The sequence below is a fragment of the Podarcis vaucheri genome (assembly GCF_965113315.1).
Source record: "Podarcis vaucheri genome assembly, chromosome: 4".
Lineage (NCBI taxonomy): Eukaryota > Metazoa > Chordata > Lepidosauria > Squamata > Lacertidae > Podarcis > Podarcis vaucheri.
The window spans coordinates 75607209-75628448 of NC_138762.1; the positions used below are offsets into that span (position 1 = coordinate 75607209).

Below are 21240 nucleotides of genomic sequence, written 5' to 3' on the forward strand. Positions count from 1 at the left end.
GGAAACTGTATCTCTCCAGATGACAGGGATGATGGGAGCTGGAGATGGGGTAGAAATTAAATCCAGTTTACATTTAATGGGAAATCTACCTAATTCACTCTTTTTGGGGGAAAATGGAAACACAGTGATCTTCCAAAATTTGCACAACTCTGAATTTTGCAATGAAATTCGCCAGCCAAGTAATGTGCACACAAATTCATAGACTGTGGGAAAGTGTGTGTAGAAATACATATATTGGTGAAAATAACATGTAAGAAGCATTCTACCAGGGGAAATTGCTTTACTAAAAAAAAAAAAGCAAGCTTATTAAGCAAAATTGAATACAAATGTGTATATTATGAAAAATTAGCACTAAAATGCTGATGAATTTTCAGGAGGACTTTTAAGAAACAAATCAAGAAGAAATGTGGGAATCACCAGAATGTGATACTGGAGAAACCAAAATGGATAGATTTGCCCATCACTCACTGTAGTTCAGGAGCACCTTGAAGGGCCACAGACTGGTTTATGCCATATTATCCTATAACACTAACAGCAAACTCAGGGCACTTTCAGGTTGCTGCTATGTTGGGGGTGGGATTTCAATCACACACCTGCAGATTGCAGCTTACTGGCAGGTCTTGCACAACAAAGCCATTTCCGTGCAAAGATTGTTTTTCATTATTATTTATGATAAGGAAAATGTAGCCAAAAGTTTGGGAAAAGACTTGCTTTGATGCAACATTGCCGAGCCTCCCCACAAACAAATCAGACAGGGTCTCATTAAACAGCCAACATCATGGGATCTCCCTGCAAAATCAGGATGAACACGTAATTAATAGGTCTTCTCGTTCTCCAGGCCAGAGCTAAAATGTCACCACCCATGTGCAAGAGGGGAGATGTCAGCAGGTTTGTTTGGAACTTGAGGTGTGCAGGAGGGGAGACCCTACAGACCCTACCAAAACAGGACAGGGCTTGGGATGGTGACTGGTTTGGGTCGGTGGTGGAATGGGAACCTGGGTGGAGCAGAAAGAGCTGTGGCTTGGTAGAGCCTCTGCACTACACACAGAATGTCCCAGGTCCAACCCCAGGAATCTTAAGGTAGGGCTGGGAATGTGACCTGTCTGAAACCTTTGAGAGATGCTGCCAGTCCGTGTAAGCATTACTGAGCTGGATAGAACCCTGCACGGGGCAGCTTCCTTGGTTTCTATCCTGGAAGGAGGGCAACATAGCTAGGTAGCTGGCTGGTTGGTAAGCTGAACAAAAACACTCCAAATGGCAACATTTTGTTGCAGGGCCCAATTGTAGTGTTGTTTTCTTATTTAAAAGAGAAACAGAAGGAAGAAGAGGAAAAAAGCAAATTCATGAAGTATGTGTGTACAATTAGCCATGACAAAGGATTGGTGTGTGTGTGTGGGGGGGGGAGGGTGTTGGAAAAACGCCCCGGGGAAGGCTGAAACTTCCCCAAGTCTCTGGAGCATCCCCTGGTGGCTCTCTCTGGCTGTAAATCATCTTCAGTCCAGAGCAGCCAGTAATAAGCGACTCTTCTCTCCTGAAAAGAGCATGCCAGTCTTCCGGCATATCATAGCAGAAGAAAGACTCAGTCGTAGTTCTAAAACTACTTTATTTACAGTCTTATATACAGAGACTCGATCAGTATATCTGTGCTCTCTGAACACCAGTACAGAACTGCGACACACACAGGAGTGAAACCAACTTCCAATAGTACTCAGAAGGAAGAGATAACACAGACTTCCTTTCTCACGCTCACTCAGACACTCACATGATGTATACAAATCATGGTACCACTTGCTGGAGCAGCTCGGATAGATAAAAATCCTAACGGGGAGGGGGGGGGACTGGGCCCTGCCCTCACCAAGCCTCGCTAGTGAGCTTCTAGAAGCATTTGGTTGGCTGTTGATGGGAGCCATTGTAGTGCAGTAGAGTGTTGGACTGGGAATTGAGAGACCAGCATTCAAATTCTCACTGAGTTGTGAAGCTCATTGTGTGACCTTTGGCCAGTTACTTCCTCTCAGCATGTACGTTTTGAGCTCTTTGAGAGCCAGTGTGGTGTAGTGGTTAAGAGCGGTGGACTCGTAATCTGGGGAACCGGGTTCGCGTCTCCGCTCCTCCACATGCAGCTGCTGGGTGACCTTGGGCCAGTCACACTTCTCTGAAGTCTCTCATCCCCACTCACCTCACAGAGTGTTTGTTGTGGGGGAGGAAGGGAAAGGAGATTGTTAGCCGCTTTGAGACTCCTGAAGGGGAGTGAAAGGCGGGATATCAAATCCAAACTCCTCCTCCTCCTCCTCTTCTTCTTCTTCTTCTTCTTCTTCTTCTTCTTCTTCTTCTTCAAGGTGGCAATTCAAATAATATAATATAATGCTGGACTAAATGAATCTTGATATGAAACAGCAAGGCATTTCTTATGATTATATTTGTCTCAAATGGGCAATATTTGCTCCAGTTTTCAAAGTGCAGTCTGAACTGAACTGAACTGCAACACAGTCATGGAATATTCCTGAGTACTCTTTAATGTGGAGCATCCCTGCAATTTAGGATCACATGCTGATGGAGGTGATTAGTCTTGCATTCCAATTCTGTAGCAAGATGGTTTTCCTGCCCATCACTACTCATTCCTGCTGTTTGGAAAGGAAGTTCAGCAGTCGTGCGGTTCTGCTCAACCGAGCAAACATTGCCCCAGAACCTCTTCCAGCTTATTATTCATTTCCTCTGGTAGAGAATCGGTGCAGAAAGGATTCCTTACTTACGTTAAAATGACTATTTCAAAGTAGTGGTGGGGAGTGAGTTTAATAAACAATGCCAGAATGAAATTCCTCCTCAAGAGAAGTTAGGGCTATGTCACACCCACCCCCATTCATGAATTTAAAAAGAAACACACCTAAAAATGAAGACGGAAAACTCAGGAATATAAACCCCAACCACCTGGTGTTTTTACTTGGTCCATCAGGCTGACCATTTTCATAGTTCTGCTGTACCAGCAGCTCTTACACCAGCATAATGCAATGTTCTTGTGTTCTTCTGCTTACCCCATGGTAAACTGAAATGAACCTAAGCATGGACTGGCTCTTCCAGAAGAGAGGTTTTTACTCTCTGTGGCTGACCCCCTCCATTAGTCCAGGTGTGCAGAACAAAGTGATCTGATTCCTTCTGCTCACCCACATCACTAACCATTTGCACGTAAGACATAATGTATATGTACATTTACATATATATACATGTATATGGTGAAGTGTATGTCATGAAAGCAGATTTTCCTATAAGATAGTAAGAAGTCAGCAATGAAACTTGAGAAAAGTCTAAAGGAACTGTAGACAAGTGGCATGACTTAAATTTAAGCTAACAGAAAGTGAAATCTTGTTCCAGTAGGTGAGGCATGATAATGACATCTGGATGAAGAAAAAAAGAAAGAAAGTGACAGTACCAGAATTATATAATTGCCTTCCATTGAAAAAGGGGGAACCAAGCAAGACTTGACAACCAAGACTTTACAACAGACCTTTCCAAACTGTGTGTCACGACGCGTTAGTGTGTCGGCTGCAGTGTGTAGGTGTGTTGTGCGGACGCTCCCTGTGCTCTTTCTGGGGCTGGAAAGGGGTTAGTTAAACCTCTGGTTTGCCAGTAAAACTGAATTACCCTGTTGCAAAATGACGCATGTCTAAAAAGTGTGTCACCAACATGAAAAGTTTGAAAAGCTCTGCTTTACAAGAATAATAAACAGATATATTGTCAAGGGAAGAAAGCATGGCTGGCTACATCTGCAGGGAGAGAGAATTGTGGGAGCTATGGACTGGATATCCTCTACTTAGAAGGCTATTATGGACAAGCATCTCAGACCTTCTATAGGTGTCCAAGAAAGAATAGGAAGAATTGGTACAGTGGACAAAGTTAAATAGTTAATGTTGGATTAACAGTATGGGATAATCAAAGCACATTTATAGCACCCTGTACAGTGGTACCTCGGGTTACATACTGAAATATACTTAGAGTTGCAAAGTGATTTCATGCTCTTTATTCAGCTCATAGTGGTGAGGAGGAATGAATGAAAGTCCCCTCAAAGTATCTGCTTTATATACATTATTTACACAATGGGCTGCACCTGATTGGCTAATTCCGGAATTCTACTGTAAGTCAATCAGGTTGTGGATTCTCTTCTATCTGGAGCATGATTGGGTGGTTCCTGCCAACCAATCATACTGCTGCATTGTTCTAGGACCAATCAGACTGCTGCATTCTGAATCCTATTGTTCTAGGACCAATCAGACTGCTGCATTTTGGATCCTATTGTTCTAGGACCAATCAGACTGCTGCAGTTTGGATCCTATTCAACTCAGTACATAACACATACGTTTCAGGTTACATATGCTTCAGGTTACAGACTCTGCTAACCCAGAAATAGTGCTTCAGGTTAAGAACTTTGCTTCAGGATGAGAACAGAAATTGTGCTCCGGCGGCGTGGCAGCAGCAGGAGGCCCCATTAGCTAAAGTGGTGCTTCAGGTTAAGAACAGTTTCAGGTTAAGTACGGACTTCCGGAACGAATTAAGTACTTAACCTGAGGTACCACTGTACATTGCTTATAGCAGGCATAGGCAAACCCTGACCACCGGTCCTGTTAGCTAGGGATGATGGGAGTTGTAGTCCCAAAACATCTGGAGGGCTAGGGATGATGGGAGTTGTATTCCCAAAGCATCTGGAGGGCCGAATTTGCCTATGCCTGGCCTATAGCATCTGTAACAAAGATAGATGACAAAACCGTCGAATACACTTGCGACGACCCCTGTAGCCCTCAGGATTGAACCCTCTGGTCATCAGCTAGAGAGCAGAAGTTTCAATCCTGCTGGGATCTGCTTCACCAGAACATTCCCTGTGGGGAGTGCACTGGCAAAGCAGACCCTGCAGTCAGCAGATTTGCACTCTTCACTCACCAGCTGATGAGCAGAAGCTTCAATGCTGCTGGGGGCTGCTTTGCCAGTGGAATTGAACCTTCAGTCTGGAGGTTCGAAGAACAGTAGTTCAAATAAAACCAGAAGTTCAAGGAAAGCCTTTTGCAAACAGCAATCTTGGGCTGCCTCCTGAACAACAAGAAAAACAATGTGCTGCCCCCCCCCCCAATCAATTATAATAGCCCCTTAAAGATTGACTGTGGAAACACGGTATTAACAGCAGAACAACATAACTGGTTCCATCAGCATATGATGAGATGGCCCATGAAAAATCACACTGTGAATTGAATCTTTTGGGGATAAAGAGTTTGTCTCCCAACATCACTTTTGTGAAAAGGGAAGAGCTCTAGCTGTGGTCAGAAAATCCCAAGTATAGTTCTTGGTATCTCCAGCTATTACTAGGAGTGACACCTGCCTGAAACCCTGAGAGCTGTTGCCAGTCAGTATACGAAGAGGGACGCGGGTGGCGAGAGGGACGCGGGTGGCGCTGTGGGCTAAAGCCTCAACGCCTAGGGCTTGCCGATCGAAAGGTCGGCGGTTCGAATCCCCGCGGCGGGGTGCGCTCCCGCTGCTCGGTCCCAGCGCCTGCCCACCTAGCAGTTCGAAAGCACTCCCGGGGGCAAGTAGATAAATAGGTACCGCTTACCAGCGGGAAGGTAAACGGCGTTCCGTGTGCGGCTCTGGCTCGCCAGAGCAGCGTTGTCACGCTGGCCACATGACCCGGAAGTGTCCCCGGACAGCGCTGGCCCCCGGTCAATAGATGTGAGATGGGCGCACAAACCCCAGAGTCTGTCAAGACTGGCCCGCTCGGGCAGGGGTACCTTTACCTTTACCTTTATACGAAGCTAGGTGGACCAATGCTCTGACTCTGCAAACACACTATACCTTTAAAACATATCTGAAGCACATTTCCCCTCCTCAAATAATTCTGGGCACTGTCGTTTGCTTCTCAGAGAGTTACAGTTCCAAGCAACCCTTAGCAAACTACAGTACCCAGAGTTCTTTGAGGTGGGGAATGTGTTTTGAGTGTGCTTTAAAGGTATAGTGCGTGTGCAGCCAAAGACATATCCCGTGTTCCTACAATCCTGAAAAGGAAACATAGCCTCTATCAGGCAGGGGATGTGCAATGTGAACCGTTGCTATTCATTAGTATGCTGCTGTGTAGCTGCAAACTTGAAGCACCTGCCTTTTATCAACTTAGACATAAGAAAGATTGACATCACCGAATAACAATAATCTGGAGATGTCACTCTGGGTACAATAACACATTTTTCTGAGATGTGTTTTAGAAAGCTTGGTTCTCAGCTTGAAAGGCTGCTGGGTAGCTTCTAGACAGGTTTTAAAGCCATTGTTCTCATGGAAGCCTAAAGCATTAAAAACAAAATGGGTGGGAGGGAACTGACACTGATTTTATATTTCTGCGGGGCTTAACTTCTAGAAGAAGAGAATGGCAAGACTCAAGCCTGCCTGGCAATAAGTTAAACCCCCCCCCGACCTGGAAGTCGTTTTCTCTACTCCCTGATGTTGAGGGACCTCAATGGTGCCCTCTGGGTAGGACTTTTGGGAAGAGGTTCATGGCCTCATTCAGTAGAATGAGCAGTTGGGGTCTGTGGGTTCACTAGATTTGTGTGTGAAGTAATACACATTACCACATACAGTAGTGGCTTTAAGCCACCCAGTGAGTTTTGTAGCTGATGAGCGGTTCACACTAAAATCTCACTAGACTAAGTCTGGTGTTCTAGCCCTGGGATGGGGAACCTGTCCAGATGATGTTGGACTTCAACTTCCATTGTTCCCAGCCAGCCTGGCCAATGGTCAGGGTTGATGGAGAGTTGTGGTCCAGCAGTATCCAGAAGGCCACAACTTCTCCATCTATGCTCTAGCTGCTCTGGCACACTGGGTTCCCAATGCGAGTATCCTTGGCAGGATGTAGAAGTCTGTGTGCACATAGAAATTGCAAACACAGTTCTCTCTGCCAGGGCTGCTTATAAAAGTGATAAAGACTTAACTGTTGGATGCACAGGAGGAGAATGAAGGGTTGGCATCAGCCCCTGCTGCTTCCTCTTTCCATGCTGAGAGATACTTCTTAGGGCTTTAGTTTATTATTATTAAGCTCCCTTCATCTGTAGCCCAGACTGCTGCTTTGCATGTATCTATCTTAATAGCAAGAAGGCTCTAAGCAGTTCACAAAATACAAATTACATAGCATTGTAAAAATACATTGGGTCAGGGTGTTTAATGTATTTTATTTTAGCTAGTGTTCGCAAGGCGAGGTGGATGTTCTCTTCATAAGTCTTACTGCTTCTTCTGCTGTGTTGCGTTATCTTGTTTTATGAGGTGTAATTTAAACCACGGATTGAGATCTTATTGAAATCCATACTTTTCTCAACCAGTTTTAGCTCTTTAACTATGCAGGCAGTCCAGGGAGTCCATGCAGACTACATGGCAGGACAGAAATCAGAGAAACAAACAAACATCTCTAACACAAAGTTACAAGGAGAGGGTGGGGTGTGGGGAAGAGAAGAAGCTAACCTTACTGATTTCTAGATTCAAGATCCAATTTTAACATCTACTGACAAGATGTGAACCACTTTTATTTGTTAATTTTGTATATTATTTTTACCTTTGCTGTGTCTATCTGTTTAGCCCACCTGCTTGCTCAAGGGTTTTTTCTCTCCAAAAAGATGATTATGGGACAGACAATGTGACCCATCTCCGCTAAGATTGCCACTTAGTTGTAGCTTGTGAGGGTGACCCACCAGTTGAAGACCAGTGCTTTGTGATGGTTGTGCAAAACTGAACTTAGTTGGCAAACTGGCTGTTCACATTAATATACCCACAAGGCAGAGAGATCACGCCATTTTGGTATTTTGTACAACTTCCCAACAAACCATGGGAGCAGCAGTAGCAGCCGGCCGCATTGCTGCTGCGGCAATTGGGCAGTTGATTGGTGGCTGCTGGCAGCTAGCGGGCAGATGATTGGTGGGTTTGTCGATGTGTGTGATTGACAGTGGCGGTCAGGCAGGTGAGCAATTGTCATCAATTCCCTCCGAAGAAAGCTCAACAAAGTCTGGGCAATCTCCCCCCATTTCCTCAATTTGGAGTCCCCCCAAAATAGGGGTCATCTTATACACAGGGGCGTGTTATACACTGAAAAATATGGTATGTAGTGGTGGAAGTAGATCTGACCCACATGTTGGTAGTTAACAAAGCTGGGTCCCTAGATTCAAAATGCAGGGCTTTGTGCCGCCAGCAGAGTTAAAAACACTCTCAGAATTATGTAGCAGTATAGCGTGGAACAAGACATGGGTGGCGCTGTGGGTTAAACCACAGAGCCTAGGACTTGCTGATCAGAAGGTCGGTGGTTCGAATCCCCGCGACAGGGTGAGCTCCCATTGCTCAGTCCCTGCTCCTGCCAACCTAGCAGTTCAAAAGCACATCAAAGTGCAAGTAGATAAATAGGTACTGCTCCGGCAGGAAGGTAAACAGCATTTCCATGCGCTGCTCTGGTTTCACCAGAAGCGGCTTAGTCATGCTGGCCACATGACCTGGAATCTGTACACTGGCTCCCTCAGCCAATAAAGCGAGATAAGCGCCACAACACCAGAGTCGTCCACGACTGGACCCAACGGTCAGGGGTCCCTTTACCTTATAGCATGGAACATAGGTTGTTAAACCCTTTCACATATCCCATTTAGTCTGCTTTAAAGCTCTTGTCCCGTCTCTTTACCCCCTTGCAATGAATAGACCACACACTGTTAAGTAAGTGACTTACTAAATCCAAAGGTCTGGTTCATGTGTTATTCCATGTAGCAGCAAGGAGAACACAGGTAGATTACTGTTGGGTGCAAAATACAGCATGTAGTTTCAAACACGAGACTGTATCAAGTTCAGACATGTCCCTCCTGGTGGATTACATGGCTGGAAAAGAGTGAGGAACAGTAAGAGAAGCAGCTTCGTTACCTCCTTTATGGAGGTAAGGTTGTGTGACCTAGCTGAGTCTAGGAACAGACCTCTCTGGTCTTAACCCCTTGATGCACTATCTAGCATTTACACATAGTTATGCTTGACTGCAATTTCCCACAGGAACAGGGAGCAGGGAAATGCATTTTCCCAGTTCTAGCAATGTCTGGGCTACAGTAAGGTTTACAGATACTAGAGACGGTATTTCATAGCTATTTATTTGAAATTTCATAGCTGACATGGGCAAGGCCAGAGTCCTGTCCGCCCAATAAACAAGGCAAACTTTATCTTGTTTCAATGTTGTGTTTTTATGGTGCTACTTTTTAGGACTTATTTTTATTTGTTCTTGGGCCTGGGGATGATTCCAGGAAACAGTGCTTCTCATGTCCATGATGCCAAAAAACCCCACAGCCGACACTTTTTTTAAAAAAGAAGTTTAATCCAGATTTCACTTTACAGTAGTGAAATCTGAAAAGTCAAAGTAACTGTGAAATGTCTGCCGTCAGTCACTGCTGGTGAGGAAGCTACATAGTGCAATGCTGTTTGGATGGTCATTTGTCATGTGGCTGATCTCTAATGCCACAGCCCTACTTCTATTTGCTCCTCACCTGAGCACAACATAGCTGCTTTCTTTCCAGAGAGCCAGTGTGGTGTAGTGGTTAAGAGCGATAGACTCGTAATCTGGTGAACTGGGTGTGCGTCTCCGCTCCTCCACATGCAACTGCTGGGTGACCTTGGGCCAGTCACACTTCTTTGAAGTCTCTCAGCCCCACTCACCTCACAGAGTGTTTGTTGTGGGGGAGGAAGGGAAAGGAGAATGTTAGCCGCTCTGAGACTCCTTCGGGTAGTGATAAAGCGAGACATCAAATCCAAACTACTACTACTACTACTACTACTCTTCTTCTTCCTCTTCTTCTTCTTCTTCTTCCTCCTCCTCCTCCTCCTCCTCCTCCTCCTCCTCCTCCTCCTCCTCCTCCTCCAGAAGTCTCCAATGCCAAACACAAGGCACTTATTTCCACTGATTGCTGCATGCCCCATTTGGAGGAGAAATTTCCAAAAGTAAATACCGCCAGCCTTATCTGAACAGTTACCATGTTTTACTATGGGCAAACCAGAGGCGGGTGCAATATCTATTCCCATTAGCTTTTTGTTTTTAAATCCTGTCTTATGTTATATCTCTCTCTATTATTATTTTTAAAAGCCCAAGGTATATACTGTGTTCATGTTCTCCCAAGTACGGCGGTACCTCAGGTTACATACACTTCAGGTTACAGACACTTCAGGTTATAGACTCCGCTAACCCAGAAATAGTACCTCGGGTTAAGAACTTTGCTTCAGGATGAGAACAGAAATGGTGCGGCGGCAGTGGGAGGCCCCATTATCTAAAGTGGTACCTCAGGTTAAGAACAGTTTTAGGTTAAGAATGGTCCTCCAGAACGAATTAAGTTCTCAACCCGAGGTACCACTGTAATTATTTCTCTGCATGCAAAGTATGGTTCCCTCCACCAAAATATGATCTCTTTCATGAGTTTCTTTCTAAGATTTATACCTCTGCAAAATGTAAGATCTCTCAACCCAGTAATTTAAAGTCCAAAATGAATTCAAAAAGTGCCCTGCAGATCTGGATCAGTAGAGGGGCTGGGCAAAAGTCTTCTGCTAAGCCAAACACAGGGACATCTTTTCGCCTTCCCCCATCCCATCTAAAATTTAAATTGTCAGCTTGTCAGAGTAGGCACCTGCTCTTTGCTGTTGTTATTGTGGAAAAGCACTACAAACATCAAGCTATAATTTTAATGCATGCTTACCTTGGAGTAAACCCCACTGAACACTGTGGAGTTTTGCTTTGATTAAACATGTGTATGTAAATGTTATTATTGAACCCATTTCGCAGAGAAACATTTTACACATGCCCCTTACCGGGAGTGGGGAGTTAAAGAAACCTCTGCTTATTTGCCACAAGAGGTCAGTGTGTGCTTGTGTGTGTGTGTGTTTATTTAAAAATCACATTGCTACAGTGTACGATGACATTAATGAACGACACACACTGCGAGGTGGGTGAAAAACATCACAGTTCCAAATTTATAGCATTTCCTGCCTTTCAGAATGCCACTGTGCCTGGAAGCCCTTTCTGTGAATCATTGCTTAAATGTGTATTTAATGCTGCCTTGTAAAATGGACAAGCTTAATAAAATACTACTTAGCTGTGGCAATCAGTTTACTCGCCCACACAGGCACATCTCTTAAGCATTGTATGTGCCCTCAGATATACTGACAGGCACACACACGCATACAACACAACTCCTTCTTAAGCAATCCATTCCCAACATTGTGTGTGTGCATGTGTGAAAGAGAGAAAAGAAAGTGAGCATTTCATCAGCATATGCATACATAGATCCAACTACTTCTGGTTTTAGGGAGCGGGGACATTGATTCAGCTAAGATCTACAAGAATGAGTCAGTCCTGATAGCTATCAAGGCACGGCACACAGGGCCAGCATTGACTATACGATCTATATGGCCAGCTTCCCTCACTCTGGGATCCTGCTCACCTCCTGGGCAACTTCATTCCTTTTCATTTTCCCTGTGAATAATGAATACAGGAATACTGCCAGATTATGTATGAACTGGGAGCTTCCTTAAGTCATTTTCAGATGTGATCTTAACACTTTGCAACCACCCATGCTTTCCTGGGAGGGAATAAGTCCCATTGAGCTTGTGGCCTCTATTACAAGGAATGGGTAGCGTTTACAACAGCCAAGAAACTGAAGTTGGATCAAGGAAATGCTGTATGTCTTTCTTGCTACTACATGCTACCATGGGGGTGAGAGGGACTGACAGAAGTGACACATTCCCCATAAAGTTTCCTTTGACCCCAAGGGGACATAAATAGAAGGGGGAACCAACATGGCGCCTTCTTGATGTTGTTGGCCATGCTGGCTGGTGCTGATGGGACTTACAGTTCTAGAGGGCCCTGGCCTATTCCTGATACATAAGGGTTAGGCTATGAAATCGTGCCAGGCAGTTATCTTGTGCTTTTCCCCTCAAAGTTGTAGGTGGTATGAAAAAGCCATCGTTGTCCAGGACTTGCACATCCATTTGTTTTGTTCAGCTATAATCTCAGACCAAACAGGCTTTGAAGGTTTCCATGCATTGTCAAATCTTGCAAAATCTATTTGGTTGGAGATGATAGTGGAAGGAAACCCTTCCATTTCTATAGCCTATGCTAAAATCGGATTACTTGCAAATGCACCGACATCGTTGTCCTCATGATGTACTTGCCAAAGCATCCACTGTGCATTGCTTCTCTACCAAGGAATCCAGACCTGGCCAGAACCAAAGCATAGGAACATAGGACTGCCTTATATTGAGTCAGGCCATTGGTCTAGTTCAGTATTGTCTGCATGGGTTGGTGGTGCATCTCCAGGATTTCAGGGATTTCTCTAAGTTCTGTCTACTGGAGATGCCACAGGATGAACTTGGGAACTTCTGTATGCAAGCAGATGATCTTCCTCTAAGTGATGGTCGTAGTCCAAGCATTTAACTCCAGCTCTGCACTCATAGCATGTAGTAAGTATCTGTTGCCTTCCATGAGAATGGTCATACATGCAAGATGTGTGACATGCAACTAACATTATCCAGTTGAACAGGCTTAGCTGAGGAAAGAGGTGATTGCATGATACATACTGACTGGCAAGAAGCACATTCAAGTCCAATGTGAGATTTCAGCTCTAGAAGAAGAGGAGGAGGAGGAAGAAGAAGAAGAAGAAGAAGAAGAAGAAGAAGAAGAAGAAGAAGAAGAAGAAGAGTTGTTTGGATTTGATATCCCGCTTTATCACTACCCGAAGGAGTCTCAAAGTGGCTAACATTCTCCTTTCCCTTCCTCCCCCACAGCAAACACTCTGTGAGGTGAGTGGGGCTGAGAGACTTCAGAGAAGTGTGACTAGCCCAAGGTCACCCAGCAGCTGCATGTGGAGGAGCGGAGACGCGAACCCGGTTCCCCAGATTATGAGTCTATCGCTCTTAACCACTACACCACACTGGCTCTCATATTAGAGCAATACTAAACATCCTGGAACTGGTCAACTCCCCACCTGATGATGGCCCAAATATCTTTTTTGATGTTCTATAATTGCAGTGCAACAATTTATTTATGGTTTACCGATGCACATCACAATTTATGTCTACAAAGGCAGTGCAGCCTTAATTCACACGCAGCACTTGTACATTTCGGTACAAATGGATATGCAAAGGAATATCCAAAGGAATATTATTAGGTTAAATGTAGGTAAATGGCTCATCTATGTGCAAATGCTTCTTCTGTTTTAGACTTCAGATCTCAGGGAAGCCTTTGAGTTTTTGAAGCCTGTAGGAGTTCTACACAGCCACTGATTTTAGTGAAAATGGATCAAAGCTGACAAGCAGGTAGCAAACTGATGATACCATGACTTTCTCTTGACTAGGGTGTATGCAAAGGTACTCTGCACTTGGCTTCAGGAAGGTGATGGATCATTTTAAGAACTGCACAGCCTCATGCAGGCACAACACATTAGATTTCTGTACTTGCAACAGACTTCTGTATTTATTGACTCCTGGTTGTTTTATTTTTGTTGCTTTTCAGGCAAGAACACAGAATTCATCAGGCAACAGAGCTATGTACTTGGACAACAAAGATGACAGTGCCATGTCTAGAAAAGTAGATATGGAGCTGACCCAGGCCCCTATCCCACACCACGTGGACTTGCTCGGAGGTGTAGCAGCAGAACCGATTCCCAACAATTTCAGTGAGCTGGAGCTGTTGAAGGAGATGATGGCTGTTCAGGGAGAACCACACAAGCCCTACCCAAGCAGCGCTCCGGAACAGGAATGTTGCATTACCCTGGGGAAAGATTTCAGCCCACTCTCCATGCAGGGAAGGTAAGGAAAACCAGAGTCAACAGATTCTGCTTCATCTGATGGCATATTGGTGTGGTTGTTTTTATTCTCTGACTCAGTCGATAAATGTTTTATTTAATGTCTTCCTGCAATATAATTAATGGGAAAGAGGCTTAGTTAGGAGGCTGGAGTGGCCAATTGCTGGGAAAGGATATTCTCTCAGCAGGTTTCAGAACTAATACCTGCTTTTATAGCAGCTGTGTTGCATGCATTTTTTTTTGGGGGGGGGAAACTTTTTTTCCAATATCTTGTTTTCCTTACTGATGTTTTATTTAAACCAAATGCTCACAAAAAGGATGCCTTTGTACTGCTTAAAGTTGAAACATAAATGGCCAAAGTAAAGGAATTAACTCTCTAATTATGGTTGACTGCTCTAGATTTAAAAATGATGCATTGTACTCCTGTTACGAAAGTTTGAACAACAGCCATTCTTTCAGAGTTTGATTACATGGGGCAAAGTGTATCTATGGTGCCTCCCCATAGGGCTGATAGGTGTGGTAGCCAAGTTCGTCAATGGCACCAAATTAGTCAGATTGATGAAAATCCAATGAGACTGTGAGGTATTCCGAAGGATCTCTCCCAACTGGATGAATAAATATTTCTATTTATGTATTTATTTACTAATTAATTAATTAAATTTATATACCACCCTTCAACCAAAGGTCACAGGGTGGCTTACAGCATAAAAAAAATTCAAACTGAAAATACAAAATGCACATCATACTAAAAAGCCTGGTTATAGAGTTGCTGCATAATACACATCAGCACCAAATACATTCTGTTGCCACCTGGCTCTTGCCACTTAACTGGTCTCTGACGCAGAAGTGGAAGAGCCTCCAGGTAAAGTCAACCAGTGGAAGGTGAGAGAGCAGGTGGATCTCGTTCCCCCTGGTAAGTGATGCCCAGTGTACGTCAATGCCAAGCAATACATAGTGGGGCAAACAAATAAGGAAACCGTAACTTCACAAATAGATGAGTGGGATATGAAAAGGAAAAGAGATATACTAAAAGGAAAAAGATACTGGTGTCATGCGGGATAACTTAATATAAGCAGCAACTCCACATCTACCAGTGAACAGAAAGAAGGCAATTCGCTATTAGAAAAGGGAGTGGAATGCTAAACCAGTGAAGGTGGTGAAGGTCCTGTGTGAGTGTCTGGAGGCTGTTGGAGGATGGATGGCGGCTAACAGATTGAGGTTGAATCCTGACAAGACAGAAGTACTGTTTTTGGGGGACAGGGGGTGGGCTGGTGTGGAGGACTCCCTGGTCCTGAATGGGGTAACTGTTCCCCTGAAGGACTAGGTGTGCAGCCTGGGAGTCATTTTGGACTCACAGCTGTCTATGGAGGTGCAGGTCAATTCTGTGTCCAGGGCAGCTGTTTATCGGCTCCATCTGGTACGCAGGCTGAGACCCTATCTGCCTGCAGACTGTCTTGCCAGAGTGGTGCATGCTCTAGTTATCTCTCACTTGGATTACTGCAATGCGCTCTATGTGGGGCTACCTTTGAAGGTGACCCAGAAACTACAACTAATCCAGAATGCGGCAGCTAGACTGGTGACTGGGAGCGGCTGCCGAGACCACATAACACCAGTCTTGAAAGATCCACATTGGCTCCAGTACATTTCTGAGCACAATTCAAAGTGTTGGCGCTGACCTTTAAAGCCCTAAACGGCCTCGGTCCAGTATACCTGAAGGAGCGTCTCCACCCCCATTGTTCTGCCCGGACACTGAGGTCCAGCTCCGAGGGCCTTCCAAGTTACAGGGAACCAGGCAGAGGGCCTACTCGGTAGTGGTACCCGCCCTGTGAAATGCCCTCCCACCACATGTCAAAGAGAAGAACAAGTAACAGATCTTTAGAAGACATCTGAAGGCAGCCCTGTTTAGTGAAGCTTTTAATGTTTAACAGACCACAGTATTTTAATATTTTGTTGGAAGCCACCGAGAGTGGCTGGGGAAACCCAGCCAGGTGGGCAGGGTATAAAAAATAAATTTATTATTACTACTTTATTATTAAATACGTAGTACCTTGAAAGAAATCTGAGGCACAGAGTCACAATCAGAGAATCTGATTGTGCAGGCTTGTAAATGCCACTGCCACTGCTTAAGGAGGCAGGCTTGTAAATGCCACTGCTTCCTCCAAGCTCTCTTGCCTCTGTCACCAGGAGCAGCAGCAGCCCTGGCAAGGGTGTCCCACTGGCTAGTCTCACAGGCTTTTCTGGGATGGGGTTCTTTCCTTCGTGTAGCCCTGCAATTCAGGAGGAGGATGGCAGTTTGAACACCTGAGGACTTGGAGAGGATGCTAAACATTTTTGCTCTCCTAGCTTCTCTTGGGTCTTCCACCAAGGGACAGGAACCACATGGACAGTGACAGGAAGAAGAAGAAGAAGAAGAAGAAGAAGAAGAAGAAGAAGAAGAAGAAGAAGAAGAAGAAGGAGGAGGAGGAGGAGGAGGAGGAGGAGAGGAGGAGTAGTAGTTTGGATTTGATATCCCACCTTATCACTACCCGAAGGAGTCTCAAAGCGGCTAACATTCTCCTTTCCCTTCCTCCCCCACAACAAACACTCTGTGAGGTGAGTGGGGCTGAGAGACTTTAGAGAAGTGTGACTAGCCCAAGGTCACTCAGCAGCTGCATGTGGAGGAGCAGGGAATTGAACCCGGTTCCCCAGATTACGAGTCTACTGCTCTTAACCACTACACCACACTGGCTCTCCACCACTGTCTAAGGATGCACCCACTCAGTCCTAAAAATCCCAGCACCCTTAACAAACTAGAATTCCCAGGATTCTCTGAGGGAGAAGCCATGTGCTAGAAATGTGCCTTAAATGTATGGTGGGATGCACTCTTAAAGTGAGAAAGCCTTGCTATGTGAAGTACTAGTATCTGTCTGATCTAGCAACCATCTTCTTTGAGATCAGCTATTCTCTTGTAGCGATAGCTCAGAAATTCATAAATTGGCCAAGTACATCTGAAAATCTGAGGATCTGTGTATGTGTGTGGGAAACTGCACACATCTTTCCCCACTGCCTAGTAAGTCTTGCCTATTTTATTATTTACTACGGCCTTTACAAACCTGGTACCCTCCAGATATTTTGGAGTTGTGAACTTCCACCAGACTGCTGGGAGTTGTAGTTCAAAACAGCTGAAATACACCAGGTTGCTGAAGGCTGGCATTTTGAACTTGGATCGAAAACTTGGGTTAGTAAACATTGATGTGCCTGTATCTGAAACCATGTAGAGTGCCTTCCATCTCACAAAGGATGATACTGTAGAGTTCAAACATTTTGTTGCCTGAGGTGAAAGATGTGAAAAAGGGGGAACACAAAATGTTCACCTTCCTTATGAGAAAAAATTAAGTCCCTTGTTGCCTGAGGTGAAAGATGTGAAAAAGGGGGAACACAAAATGTTCACCTTCCTTATGAGAAAAAATTAAGTCCCTTGAGCCTTTTTTCAGTTTTAGACAAGGCAACCGAATGGTGCTGCTATCATCATTATCAGCCTCTTGAACTTCTGACACCATTTTGGTGTCCAACACTGCCCCTCTCTACTGACTGCCTATGTCCATGTTTGATCCCTGGCAGCTCCAGATTAAAGGATTGGGTGCAAGAGACTGAAAAGGCCTCTCTCTGGCACACAGCCTGGAAAGCCAGAATAGACAATACTGGACTGGATGGACAAACATTTTGGTTTGATATACGGCAGCTTCTTGCGTTAGTAAGAAGGATCCACAACACATAATGAACTTACAGAATTTACTGCCACAAGATGTGGTATTGACAAAAGATTTACACAGACTTAAAAGGGGATTACAAGTAGATTTTGAGCCATTGCTTTGCCATTCAAGGGAGGCAAAACCAAGAGCAAAAAGTGTTTTGTTGGGTTCAGCAATAAATGAATGTTTTGTTTCATATTTTCCTGCAATGTAAGGAGTGGGAAAAGGACATTGCTAAGGAGATGTCAAGTGCCTGAAGAGACACATTCTCCTAGCAGTGCTCAGAACTAACTCTCTCTCAAACATGCCATATACCAGGGGCTGTGCCCCTGATTTCTTCCCTTGCCACCCCCTGCTATTCATACCAGCTCAACAACCCCCTCCATTCCCCGTAGACCTTTTCCAGCTTCCCTTAGACCTCATCAAAGCCCCCACCCACTTACTGACCTCACCAGCTTCCTTTAGACCTACTCCCCTTAGACTTGGCAGCAGAAGGGTTGGATGAGAAGTTGGCCAACATGCAATGGTGGCGAGGAAGAGGCATGACTTTCCTGTGCCCACTTTGGGTCTCAGCAGTCAGTCAGCAACAGGCTGTGGAGGGGCTGAAGTGTGGCCTAGGGACTTTGGGGGTGTCCCTTCAGGCAGAGGTGCCACTCCTGAGACACACTCCCTTTCCATGCATACCGCTGACTTATTTGTGCTGTTTGGGATGTAGTAGCAGTGCCCACTATTTCTGGTCACCTTCCTAATTGACTTCTTGGGATGAGGTGACAAAAACAGCAGTGGATCACCACACTGGCCAGGGAGGAGGAAGGTGACCAGTGACAATGCTAGCCACTCTGGGACAATGGAATTTGGGGGCAGTAGCACCTGGGCTGGCAAGTGGAGAAATGGAGCAAAATCTCCATGCCTTCTGCAGAGACGATTTATTTGCTTTGTGAGCATTTGAGAGGCATTCAGGAGGATATATGAGAGAATAAAATGCCAGTTGCTTTAATTCATCGGTTTGCCAACCCTAATATGTTTCCTGCGTGCAACTTTTCTTCTTTGCGCTCAAATAAATACGCATCTAACAAATAGGTTTGCTAACCTTGATTCATTTCTGTGAAGAAAATCTGACTATTTATGTTTCTCTCTCTGTGACGACAACAGAAATGCAAAGCTGTATTCTCCAGGATTTCACTGCGGCTGTGTGCCCCCGCCCAAGCCTCCCTAAAGATATCTGGCTGCTCATGTTGGGAGACTGACTGCATGCCTAGATGGTCTTGCATGGCAGTTCTTGTGCAACAGATGCCAGTAGCATCACCAAAGAGACATTTCCCCAATGGGTTTTTTTGTTTTTTGCTTGCATGTAAGGCGAGCCATTACTCTTGTCCCTTGTGAAGAATGTTCTATGTAGTAGAAAACTCCAGCAAAGGATCTGCAAGCCTGAATTGATTCATCTTTTCTATATTCTTAGGATGAGTACTTCAGCCGCTATTGTTGATTTACGTAACGTGCAATTCCCAAGGTTCTAAAGAAATAGCAATAATAATAATAATAATAATAATAATAATAATAATAATAATAATAAAATACCAGCAGCCTCAGATAGATCCAGACATTAATCTTTATAGGAGCAATAGGAGCAACTTCACCCGCTTCAGTCATGCCACTGACATGTGAGCACCAATCCTCTTTAGGGTTTTATTGACAGCTGTTTCATCATGTAAACCTCTTAGAGTGAAAACCATGAACGTGATTTTAATGAATATGTCTGATAAAAGGAATGGTAAAGCCAAGGTGGGGTCGGAGGAGGAGAGTTGGAAAAGCAGTTTCCCTTCGAATTATTAGTTGTATTTATGTTGGGTTTTTTTAATGATCAGCGATGCAAGGAATATGCAGATTGGGATCAGCAAAGATCCAGAGGATCTCTCTCTCTCTCTCTCTCTCTCTCTCTCTCTCTCTCTCTCTCTCTCTCTCTCCCCTCATTCTCTGTGTTTTACACATTGCTAGGGCATTTCCCCTCATGATACAGGATAGCTACATTCGCTTCTATTTCCAAGAGAAAATGCAGAATGGATGCTACTAAGGCTGGCCAAATCGGAGTGTGATTTTGAAAGCTTGTCCTCTTTCATCCAGAGAAGTTGGATTAAATTAAAACGAGAATCCTTTCCCCTCTTTTCAGGACTCTTGTCTGGAGTCAACAAAGCAGCACAATTATATTATTATTATTATTATTAGCCCCAGTTTGGTTTCTGATTTTTTAATTACTCTTTTTTCTTTAATGGATTATGAAGTTCATTGGAAACTGCAGTACCTATACCCCAAACATGTTAGGTAAACTTGCAGGGAAAAAAGAAAAGAAATTTTTAAATGGCAAATCTTTAGAGAAACCTTTTAAGGAGCTTCTGTTTCTTTTACCACAGGTTGAATGGCAATGTGTATCCAGAAGGTTGCTATTCCAAATCTGTTCATAGTTGTATAACAGTTTTAAAGAGGATTATAGAGCCAGAAATATTTTCTCTAGTCTATTTAGTTAGAAATCGGAATATCTCACATTACAAGAAATGTGGCCAATTTTTATACATTTTACATGTTTAATCTATAGACAACACCTCTCCCCTGCCCTGCATCACACATAGGTTGCATTAGGCAGCCATTCTTGCATTTGTTTTGGAGCATCACCTTCCAAATATATGTAAACCTAATTGAGTTGTGTGAAGTCATGGGAAAGACTCTGGATCCAGAGCTGCACATGAGTATGTGCAGAGTGCATTTCTTTTCATTTGCATTATTATTACAGCTAGTTCCAATTCATCTAATTGCAAAGGCTTCCTGGGCAGGCTGTGGCTTCCAGTGCAGCTTGATCTTTGCAACTTCTCATTTTAGAATTGACGACTGTGCTGTGTTACGTATAATCCTGGCTTGCTTAACTACTTATTGGCTATAATGCAGAAGCTGGTGACTCACCCAGGATCATCTGCTGTGTTTAGGGACTTTGGCGGGATTTGAGTGCCAGTGTTGTTGGCCTCCCTCGGACCTAACTCTGATTTTGTTTACAGTTGCCCCAGTTTGAGATGATGCTCTCTGTAAAATGGCATTACCGTTGCATCATTTAATTTTATTTATAATGGTATTTATAAACCACCAACTAATAAGGAAAAAGCATGAGGGTTCATTGGATGAACTGTGCCTCTCTCTAAAGCAGTGTTTCCCAAACTTGGGTCTCTAGCTGTTTTTGGACTACAATTCCCATCATCCCTGACCACTGGTCCTGTTAGCTAGGGATGATGGGAGTTGTAGTCCAAAACCAGCTGGAGACCCAAGTTTGGGAAACCCTAGCCTAGTTAATCAAAATGCTGCTTTGGATCTGATTTCTTCATTTAGTGCTCCATTGCTTTCACATCATTCCAGATGTGAGGAATGGTACATGGGATGTTTTCGAACAATTCAGCCAAAATGGCAGGGTGGGGGAACAAACATGGAAACTGAATGGTTGGAAAGCTGGTGGCACTGCACATATTCCATCTACAAATGCCGACAGCTATTTTGGTGAATGGTAGGTGAAATTGGGAACAGAGGACTGTGAATTATGAATATTTTAGAGCTGGCACATTTTGTAATATTGAACACCTGCTTTGCCAACTCTCCATTTACTCTATAAATAAATTCCCAATATTGTGTTGAGCCAGTTTGCTGCTTAGTCTCCT

The 21240-nt window shown here is 44.2% G+C and overlaps 1 protein-coding gene across 3 annotated transcripts in view; it reads left to right on the forward strand.

Moving 5' to 3' along the window:
* Positions 1-21240, forward strand: part of OCA2 (OCA2 melanosomal transmembrane protein) — a 161886-nt gene that overhangs the window by 6901 nt on the left and 133745 nt on the right. For 2 of the 3 annotated variants that reach the window (XM_082220070.1, XM_082220072.1), the window contains exon 2: positions 13526-13821. In XM_082220070.1, coding sequence (XP_082076196.1) covers positions 13559-13821 — 263 coding nt within the window. In that variant the 5' untranslated portion in view covers positions 13526-13558. Of the gene's footprint in view, positions 1-13249; positions 13330-13525; positions 13822-21240 lie in introns of those variants that run through there. The other variant, XM_082220071.1, reaches the window with a different exon arrangement.